The sequence below is a fragment of the Primulina tabacum genome, chromosome 3 (assembly GCF_025594145.1).
Source record: "Primulina tabacum isolate GXHZ01 chromosome 3, ASM2559414v2, whole genome shotgun sequence".
Lineage (NCBI taxonomy): Eukaryota > Viridiplantae > Streptophyta > Magnoliopsida > Lamiales > Gesneriaceae > Primulina > Primulina tabacum.
Genome location: NC_134552.1, coordinates 28,337,059 through 28,348,425, shown reverse-complemented (window position 1 = coordinate 28,348,425; position 11,367 = coordinate 28,337,059). Strand labels below are relative to the sequence as shown.

The 11,367-nt window shown below is 33.1% G+C and overlaps 1 protein-coding gene across 1 annotated transcript; it reads right to left on the bottom strand.

Annotated features, from left to right (window-relative positions):
• Positions 1 to 7,598: 7,598 nt before the first annotated feature.
• Positions 7,599 to 8,521, bottom strand: LOC142539111 (dehydration-responsive element-binding protein 3-like). The gene has a single exon (XM_075644395.1). The coding sequence runs from the start codon at positions 8,420 to 8,422 to the stop codon at positions 7,766 to 7,768; it is 657 nt and encodes a 218-aa protein (XP_075500510.1). The 5' UTR covers positions 8,423 to 8,521; the 3' UTR covers positions 7,599 to 7,765.
• Positions 8,522 to 11,367: the final 2,846 nt, after the last annotated feature.

Below are 11,367 nucleotides of genomic sequence, written 5' to 3'. Positions count from 1 at the left end.
CCGTATCTCTAAAGATATATTTCGCACGGCAGAATCTGTAAACAAAATGCATGCTGAGAACACTGTTTTTAGACAGGCTGTTTCCAGAAGCCAAGGTGCTATCATGCTCGGACAAACTGACATTCTCCAAAGACTCTCTGACCATGATGATGTTATTCGTTCAGTCTCTACTACAATGGAGTTAATGGATGCCAAGATTGAGTCGCAATCTCAATCTCTTAGTACTCTACATGAACGAGTATCTAATCATGCACCATATCTGGAGATGCTCAACAATGGAATTATGAATCTCTCTGGGCGTATGGACTACTTAATTGCTCGAGTCATGGCCGTTGATGCCAAAAAGGGGGAAGGAACAGAACAGAAGGAAGACAAGTAGAAGATAGAAGAACTGGAGACATGGCAGAATCCTCTGCCAGAAGAGATTTGAATGCTGATGCTCAGAATGATGAAATTATTTTCAGGGACATTGGCACTGATAACTAAAACTGTTGTTGTTTAATTTTCTTAATATATTTTGTTGTTTTATATTGCCATTATCTATCTCTGCTAACGTACAGGTTTTGGCATCACCACAAAGGAGAAAATTGTAAGACTTAACTTAATTGTGGCGATAAGAATCAAAACCAGTACACTATTAGTTAAAATCAGTAGGCAATATAAAAGCAGGACTAAGTCTTCAGAACTTAGGAAACCAGAAGCAGAACCTAGTCTGAAATTATAGTAACTTAACGTCTTCTGTGCTATTAAATGTTACCGTTACTTTATCGACTACGAGTATTTATTGCACCATTAATGCTATACGAAGTTATTTATTACGCTTTACCAATTTTAGTATGAAACCAGACTGATTGCTCGGAAGCCTTTTTGCAGGACCCTTTTCAGGCAATAAAGCTGATTCCATCAGAAGTCAAAGAAGCCGTTTTGATTATAGACGTTGGATTTGAGTTATCTATATATATGGATCAAAACCATTTTAAAGAAAAACGCTGATCATTTTATCTATCCAATACTACATGAGCAACCGCGAATCAATCTTCATCTTCTAAGCTCAAATTTGCAGAAATGCAGTACACGCTTCATATTTTACATCTGATCTTTGGAGATCATTCTGTACTGCTGTTTCTTCATCTCTTTAAGCAAAACACTTTTACTATATTTTGAGAGAAAAGTTTGTAAAACTGAAAAAGAGTCTTTTCCAGAACCCTGTTGTATTTAACCTTTGTGTTGAGTTACTAAGAGTTTCAGTAGGCAAAGGATAAGCCCTATTGAAGTGGGTGTGTACAAGTGTGTACTGTAAAAACCAAAGTCTTTTAGTGATACCTTCTGAAAACAGAAGAAGAGAATACGTAGAAGATTTTATCTTCGAACTTCCAGAAACAACTACTGTTTTATTGTCTACTGTTAATGCTATTTTAACCCTACTCCATTGGATCGTTTCCGCACTTACTTTAGTGATCTGCTGGAATTACACTCGAACAAGAACAGCTACAATCTCTAACAGGATTCTAGCACCCTTTTTAAAAATTATCTTCAAAGGAGAAGAGTTTATTCACCTCCCCTCTAAACTCTACATCGATCCCCAACAAAATCGATCTGATTTTTGAGATCTTTATTGATCCGAGTCTATGAAACCAATTGATTTTCACAAAAACAAAAATGACCCTGTCTTATAAAATAATAATTTATCATTTGACAAAAACTCATAAAATATATCATATTTTATCCACTTTGTAACTTCCAACAAAAATCAACTGTACAAACACATGACTTTTTTTTCTTATCTTGTGTATGAAATCAATCCCTTCTAAAAGAAATCTCCTTCCCCTTTTTTTGTGACAGAAAAAAGAGAAGTTCAATCTATAGTTAATGCCAAGAAAAGCCATGGCAACAAGAATGTTGCCAAAGATACATGAATATGTCTCTTGTGAGACGGTCTCATGAATCTTTATCTATGAGACGGGTCAACCATACCGATATTCACAATAAAAAGTAATATTTTTTCATGAATGACCCAAATAAGATATTCGTCTCACAAAATACGGTCCGTGAAATAGTCTCACACAAGTTTTTGCCAAGATGCATTGTTGTCTCTAGCTTTTTCTTCCTTTCATTTTTTTTTAAGAGAAAACAAATAACAATATTTTTGGGATCTTGAATGTACATTTTCCGAAAAGTCATGAAGTTTAATTAAAAAAAATTTATTTTAGAAATCATTAATACACAAAATTTAATGAAAAAAAGCCTCTTTTTATTTAATGTCACGTATGTGTAAAATATGTATGTTAGGCTTAAAAATTCTAACAATCTTGATTTTAATGATAAAAAAAATTGTTATTATATTTATAACATATTTACTCAAGTGTGAAGTTGATAACCTAATATGAAAGCTGAAACTCGAATTTAGCCGAACTGAAAATCTGTCTAGTTGCAGTGTTTCAATGAAATCTCCAAGTTCGTTGATATAAATGACCATCATCTAAAACGTCCGAATAGAAAAAGCAATTTGGGACAAGTCGTATTTCACATCAGTTAGGTTAAATCGGATGTTATTTAGGCAAACAGATGACAACATGTCTCAACATCAGCAAAGATCAGTTGGACATGAACAATTGTGGTATTTCGGTCAGCCTAATTAGCTCGGTTATCTAAATGAAACAATTCAATATGAGTTACGAAGCTAAGACGATGATCTACAAAACATATTCACAAGTCAAGGCGGATTTCAGTAGACCTCATCAGTTTGGTTCGGTCTAGCTGACGAGCCCAACCGGCAATAGACCTCAAAATGAGTTAAGCTCGAGAAAAGCGGCCAAAACGGCAGAAATGACCGTTTCAATATCAGAACCAATGCATAAATATTTCAAACGATCATATTCTTTTAACTAGCGTATATGTCACTTTTGGAGACTATAGATACAACATATTAAATACCAAATACAAGTTTTTGATGGTAATTCAAAACATGGACAACCTATATGAAGAAATTAGCTAGAATAAAATAAAACTCAAGTGTGATTGTCACGCCCGAAGACTGGAGTTATTCGACACCGGCGTTGTTCAACAATCACATAATTACCAAACAACAAGCCTCGTAATTCAGTATAAATCAAAACCAGTCTATTTCATATTTAACTGAAAATAATCTTGTCTTACATCGATAAATTCCCAAAACGAAATAAAATGTGTAGAAACGTTATACAAGAATCAAAAGTTTGGAAGAACATAAGCGAGAAATCTTCATATCTCGAAACTTCATTACCAACACCTAAGCATGTCTTATTCATCCTTGTCTACTTGATCTTTGTTCTTATATGGAGAGGGTAGAGTAAGAGGTAATTGTTTGGGGAAACACTCTGCAACTGAGAGCCGATCGGTCATTGTTGATAACAAATGCATATATATATATATACATATATATATATATCATTCGAATACAGACAACATGTTTATATCATATTAAATCAAACAAATGGCACTGAAAATCATCTTATTTTACATGGTTAACTGATCAGTTCCATAAGTTATATCCTCTAAGGGGGCGAGACCATAGTATCGGTTATTATATCCCACGGCATCATGGCCAAATCAAATCAAATCAAATGTCGGAATTTCCTGACCATTTCAAATGCGAATAATAACAGTGCCTTGAAAAATATTTTTCTCAAACATGCTTTCAAATATTATTTAGCAAATCAAAAGAATAACATATGCCGATCGTATTTCAAGAGACATACATAATTTACTTTTGTGCAAACGTGGACATACTTATGAAGAACAATTATGTCAATATATATATCAAACAGCACACTTATGAAAGGAAAGTGTACATAAAAGTACAACAAAAATCAACTTACTAAAAAATATATATAACAAAAACCCACTTACAAGAAATATATATAGCAAAAGCTCACTTACGAAGAAATATATATAGCAAAAACCCAGTTACAAAACAAAAAAAGTGTGCAAAAATTTATCGAATATACATATATATATAAGCAAACTTACAAAGAACAAGTGTGCCAAAATTTATGTATAAAAAAACAAAAACTCGATTAGAAAGAAATATATATCAAACGCCCACTTACTCTTGGTTCAAATGTACGATTCGAACTTAACCGATACTTGAGTAAAACTTGGGTCGAACACGAGAAGCACTTTGGTAGCTTCTCAATCACGATTTGGGCAGCACTTTGATAGCACTACAATGGCCGAATGCAGCCTCTTCTCTTTGCTTGAAGTGGTCAAGACTTATGAGTGATTTGGGAAGATTTTTGTTGTGGTTTTATACTAAACCAAAGCCTTTATTTACATGCCTCCAAGGGTTAAGTGAAAAGTCAGTCCATTCATTGTCATTTCTCTCTCTTAAATGTCATTATTCATGATCATGAACCTTCTCTTAATGACATATATTCATGACCATTAACATCATATTAAAAACACTTATTTATGGTCATTAATCTCCTCTTAATTATCATTAATTTTTTTTAATATATGTAGTTTAATGGATGATTTATTGTGGTTTAAATTAGTCATTAAAATGGGGATAAATTATCAATAATGAGGGGAAAATGATTATTCAAAATTTCAAGATTATGATAGAATGGAACTAAAAAATAATGTGCCGAAATGAGCTGAAATTTCCTATGACATATATAGGTTTTCTTGTTGCAAGATTTCGGGTCTTCACAGTGATGATATATCAGAGAGATACACACTATAATGGATTAAATCCTCGGACACAATTACTCACACATATACATGAGAGTTGAACTTCAAAATTTAGTTGAGTGAGTCTTCACACATAGACATTAAAGATTGTGTTTGTAGTCTTAGCATAAGAGACTTTAAACATTATGCGGATTGTGAAGTTGCGGCCTACAATAAAAAGTGTGCTAGGAGTTTCAATTATGCAAGAGATAAGTCCTAAGTTGAGATGAGTTTGTGTAAGAAGTTGTATAAATCAAAGTCTTCTAGTGGATCCTTCCAATAGGAAGAAAAGATGACATTGGAGTTGTTAATATCCGAACATCAATAAACAAATTCGTGTCTATTTATTTATCGCATTTACTTATTATTGCTAATGTTTTTAACATGCATTGTTGAAGCATTTTATGTATATTTAAAATACCAAAAATATTGAATATCATTGTTTGATAAAAAAATTCAACAAAAAATATTTTTACACATTCAGCTTGAATATCTTTGAAATGCTTTACCAGAATATTTAATTGGTTTCCATGAAATATTATTTTGAGTTTCTTTCGTTCGGTTTGAAAACCAAAATGGATTTGAATTATCGATGTTCAATATTTCAAGAACCTAATATGTTAGTTGAAATCATTATTTATCCAAGTTTTGTGATCATAAAAAAAGGGGAGTTTTTTTGGTTTAGAAACTCTAACAATCTTGATTTTGATGATAACAAAACATATGATTGTGTTTTTAATATATTTACTCAAGTAAGAAGTTGCTAACTCAAGATAAACTGCAACTCGAACTTATCCAAATTGAAATTATGACGAGCTGAAGTATTTGGATGATACCTCTCAGCTCGGGAATACAAATGACCAGCCATCAAATGACCGAATAGAAAACTCAATTTTGGACAAGTAGTATTTCACATCAATTGGAAAAAATCGGATGGTAACTAGGCAAAATAATGGCAGCATATCTCACCAGTTTGGCTGATCATCAAAGATCAGTTGGACATGAGCAACTGTGGTATTTCTATCAGCTTGATCAGCTCAGTTATCAAAATGAAATGATTCAGTATGCATTACGATGAAGCTAAGAAGATGATATACAAATCATATTCACAATTCAAAGTCTGAACCGGAGTGTAAGATTTTTATAAAGGACGTTGAAAAATTCTGCACATGATGAAATCAGCGTTGCAGACCTCATCAGTTTGGTTCAGTCTAGCTGACGAGCCTAACTAGAAGTGGAACTCAAAATCTATTAGGCTCGAGAAAATAGCAAGTAAAGCGGAAATGACCGTTTCAATATCAAAAACAGTACAGAAACTTCCGAACGGTCATATTCTTATGTCTAACGTATATGTCATTCTTGGAGACTATAAATACAACATATTAAATATCAAATACAAGTTTTTGACGGTAATTCAAAACATGGGCAGGCTACATGAAGAAGTTAACTAGAATGAGATCAAGGTTAAGTGTGATGATACATTGGAGATATATACACACTGTAGTAGATTAAATTCTCACACACAATCACTCACACATATACGTGAGAGTTGAGCTTCAAAATTTAGTTGACCAAGCATTCAGACAAAGATTTTAAATCTTTCGTTTGTAGTCTTGTCATAAGAGACATTAAACATTTTGTGGATTGTGAGGATGCAATCTACAGTCGAAAGTGTTTTAGGAATTTAAATTATGCAAGATATAAGTCGTAAATTGAAATGAGTTTATACAAAGAGTTGTATAAATCAAAGCCTTCTAATGGATCCTTCCCATGGGAAGGAAGAGTGACATAAGAGTTTTGAAATATCTGAACATTCATAACCAACTTTGTGTCTATTTATTTATTGTATTTAATTATTGATACTGTTTTTAAGATGCATGGTTGAAATATTTTACGTGTTCTTCAAATATTCAAAATATTTTATATCATTGTTTGATAAAATGTTTTAACCAAAAACGTCTTTACACATTCAACTTGCATATATTTTAAATGTTTTACTAAAATATTTAATCGATTTCTACGAAAAATTATTTAGAGTGACTTCCGCTTGGTTTGAAAATCAAACTCGATTTAATTTATCGGTGTTCGATATTTCAACAACCGAGTTATTGTAGCTCAAATATTATTATCTCAATGGATCATATCAGTGTATATGCCTGATTATAATTATGGACGAAAAAAAGGCTAATTTAGAAAACAAGATATTTTTAGTTGAATAATTTAGTAAGATGAAGATATGATCATATGTTCTACAGTACTTCAAAGGATAGAAGAACTCAGAGGGGACGACAATAATCATTTTATAGGTGAAATTTAATGTAATTTTTTTTAAAAAAATTAAAATTTCAAGATTAATTCAGGACCGATCTCTTTCTAACAAATTAATATATAATTCCTGAAAAGATTATGACAAAAACTTGTGTGAGAAAATCTCACGGATCGTATTTTGTGAGACATATATCTTATTTGGATCATACATGCTAAGAGTATTACTTTTTATTGTGAATATCTGTAGGGTTTACTCATCTCACAGATAAAAATTCGTGAAACCGTTTCACAAGAGACATGCTCAAAGATTATTGATTACCTTCTTTGCCCGATGGATTCGTCCTTAATAAATAAATAATTTATTAACCATTGAATTAAAAGACAATAAATATCATTTGAAATCAAATACGTAAACAACATATTATTTTTTTATTATTTTTAACCTTAAAAACCACATCCCATTCTTTTTTTTTGCGTCATGGGTTAATCCAAAGAATCAATATAATAGTTTTCAAATCATGTTGATTAAATAAACCACATTGTGCAAATTCTATGTGACCGACTCAAATTGGGAAGAAAAAAGCAAGGATGAATTGAACATCTGAGTTTTTGTTATCCCAGCTACGACTCTATATACGATAAAATTAAAGAACATACGTAAAATTATTCAATTAAAGGTAAAAAAAAAAGAAGAAAAGTAAAAAAAATTATATACGATAAAGGTGATTGAGTGATTAAATTGAAGGTACAAGCATTCAAGCAAAAGGCACACCTAACGTTCAGGTTCTTAAAGCTGCATGGAATTAAGTAAAGCACTCTCTCCATCTTCCATTTGATCGTAGAAATACTCAGAACACTTCTCATCCAACGCCCACCACGGCTGATGAAGCCACTCCTCCGCCGACTCAACCACCGGGAACTCGTTCCCCGACTCTCCGGAATCATAGCTCCCCTCCAAACTTGGCAGCTCGATTAACTCCCCCAATTCATCCGACTTAGCTGCATTGGCATCAGAAGTAGAACACATCGGGCTGAGCACCTCCATCGCCGCGGCTTTAGCCGCCGCCTCTTGCACATCCATCGGCAATTGGGAGGCCGGTCGAGGCAGGAACTCGCTGATCTCAGGGAAATTGAGAACCGCCGAATTCCCCTTTATGCTCAACGCCGCCACGTCATGGGCTCTTGCCGCCATTTCAGCCGTCGGGTAAGTGCCTAGCCAAATCCGTGACTTCTTCCGCGGCTGCCGGATTTCCGAAACCCATTTCCCCCAGCTTCGCATCCTCACACCCCTGTAAACTGGATGCTTGGTCCCGCTGCTAGTTCCTTCTCTTTTCTTGCATTTCTTTTCATCACTCGGAAAAGGGTTTTTGGTTTCCATGTTTTTGGTTTGATTAGGAGTTGAAGCTCCGGTGCATTTGGCAGTGGCGGACGGCGGCTCTGCCATTGGTAGGGGTGGCTCGGCCTTGTTTAGCAGATAGTAAATTTATAAATAGTGTGTGGAAATGGAATATTCTTCGCCCTGGGATATATAGAGGGAGGGGTAGAGTGGAGATATAAAGAGAATTTAATGCAATTTAGTTGATTTATGCAGGAAGGAAAAATAGAGTTAGTTGAGGTTTTTGGTGCAATAATTATTTACACACAAATTAAAATATATAGTAGTCACGATATATTCTACAATATAATATATTAATATACTAAATATCAAATTGTATCTATCCCATCGTTGATAAGTCAACTCATACATAGTGAAAAAAATACATGAAAATATTAAAATAAATATTAATATATTGTATCTATTGCTACATACAATTATTATATAAAAGATAAAGAAAATTGGTAAACGATAAAATCATATCCCTTTACTTCTTGAACGTTTTGTTATAAAAAAAAATGATGGCGTTCTTATATGTTATAGCCAATGATTTATAGATTATTTGCGATCGATACTGTCTCAAGTTTGGGACATTATATCGAGTTCGACATCTCAATTGTAACAAACACTTCTCCAACTCAAAAAAAATTATTAATAGATAAAAAAATTAATTAACTATTGATCAGAACAATATGTTTTCTTTAATTTAAATTAGTTCTTTAATCTAACTATATATTTTAGTCAATTAGTTACAACCGGAATGATAATGATGTACATCATGAACATTAATTCTTCATGTTAAAAAAAATGCATGGTAATATATATTTGGTTTTACTTTCATAATATCCTTGATTGTGTTGAATGCTGATCTCAAATGAGATTCTTATTTTATTGGTAAATAAAACATTAATAAAAAAAACTTGAATAAAGCATTTTCATCGAGTGAAAGCATATGCCCCACAAAGGTTAAACAAATGAGAGGATTTTATCAATAAGAATTTAGAGTTACACGCTCTTGCGCAAGGAAACTTGTAGCATTTAATTATCGACACCAAAATAATTGTCCACAAGAATAAACTCAATCACCTTTTTCAACACAGTACATTTGCTACACCAACACTCCTAGCAAAGTTTTGCAACTTCGAGATGCTAGCTGGGAATATTCTTCGTTTTATTTAAAATGATTCATTATTTTATATTTCTAAAAATAAATTCACATTTTCTGCATTAAATGATTTTGTAGTAGCTTATTAGAATTTCTGAATCCAATCTCAATTAGGTTGAACATTTTGTTTTATACTATTTAATATATACCTGAATATGTCTCTTCCACAAGATTCCCGCGAACAACTATTCGCAACAACACTAGAAGCCTAAGTCTTGTGTCGTTCACTGCGAAATTACAAAATGAAAATAATCAGTTTATTTTCACGTAACACGTATTATTGGGTGTATTAAAGAAATAAAAATTTTCGTGTGTACAAAAACGTTGGGAAAACTTACTCGCAACAACTCCCCAAGTCTTATGTCGTTTACTGTGAAAATTAAAAAAGAATCAGTTTACGCTCCAACGGGGTAGAAAAAATTAATTTCACACATATTGATATCCCAATAAGGATCCGGGTCATTTCAGTGATGACCTGAGTACCACCAAGAACCCGGGCACTTTCTCCTCTTCCCGGGCAGTCATCACAGCCCGGACTCTCATCCAAATACCCGGGTAATTGACTACCCTGGCTACCTCGAGAATTGAACCACACTCGAGTATGATTGATACTTGCCGTCTAATCTGTCAGAACAACTTGGGCTTGGAGTGTCCTAGAAGCCATCAGAAGCTAGAGTATGGGCAACCAACTTGCCATACTTAGTAGGTGGCTGTAGTGCCCAAATTCAGGACACGTATAACACATGCATCTGTTTCATTATTAGATCATTTGATTAATTTTAAATGAGTTTTAGCCATGCATGATTTATGAGAATGCATTATTTTAAATTATTCATGTTTATGTGATGCACGTTAAAATGTTTTTCGAGTTTCATGTTTCAGGCGATTATTCGAGGCGGGATCGAGGAAAAGATCAGTGACGATTTTGGCAATTTAAACTGCGGTATTTTATTTTTAAATTGAGTTTGGGGCATTTTAAATAATTTATTAAGTTTTAGTATTTTAAAGCCCAAATTATTTATTTAGTGATTTTAGAATTTTAAAATTTTTAAAATTAGCATTGGGTATTTTATTGTGCTAATTAGAGAATTTTATAAAATTAGTGTGTATTTACTTTAATTAAGGATTTTGTTAAATTTAAATGTAGGTTAGTATTTTAAGTAGTGACTAATTATCATTTAAGCAATTTAAACACTCCTAATTAACTCACACACACGTTACCACTCAAACACACACACTCACACATTTTCACACACCACATATACGATTCACACACACACATATTTCCTCCCACTTTCATTTCATTTTTTTGAAGAGAAAACTTAGGGTTCTTAGTAAAAGAAGCAGCCGCCCCCTCCTCTGAATTATTCCAGCATATTTTCGTGAATTTCTTCAAAGGAAATCGAGCCACAATCATTCCGGATCAATTCCCATGCCATCTCCGCTTCGGTATCGCCGGTTCGGTAAATTTTAACATCATAAGTCACGTATAATCTCTCTTTTGATTCGTCGATCGTGTCATATTATGTTTTGCGTTGTTTTATGCGTAAAATTCATGTATGATATTCATTGTTTGAGCGGTTAATTGTTTGGATCGATTTTGAAGGAAAATTTTTAGATCTAAACCACGTTTTTACTGTTCTTATTAAAACTGTGATTTTTTGGTCGAGATTTTGAGAAAACTTTCAACAAGAAAAACGTAGAAATTTTTGATATCTTCGATTTGATATAAAATTCGAAATTTTTGGACAAAAATTGAGGGAGTTATGGCGTTTTTTTGTGGGACTTCTCCAACTGCGACTTTTACGTATATTGTATTCTTGAAGTTATTTGTTGCAGGATACGTTGG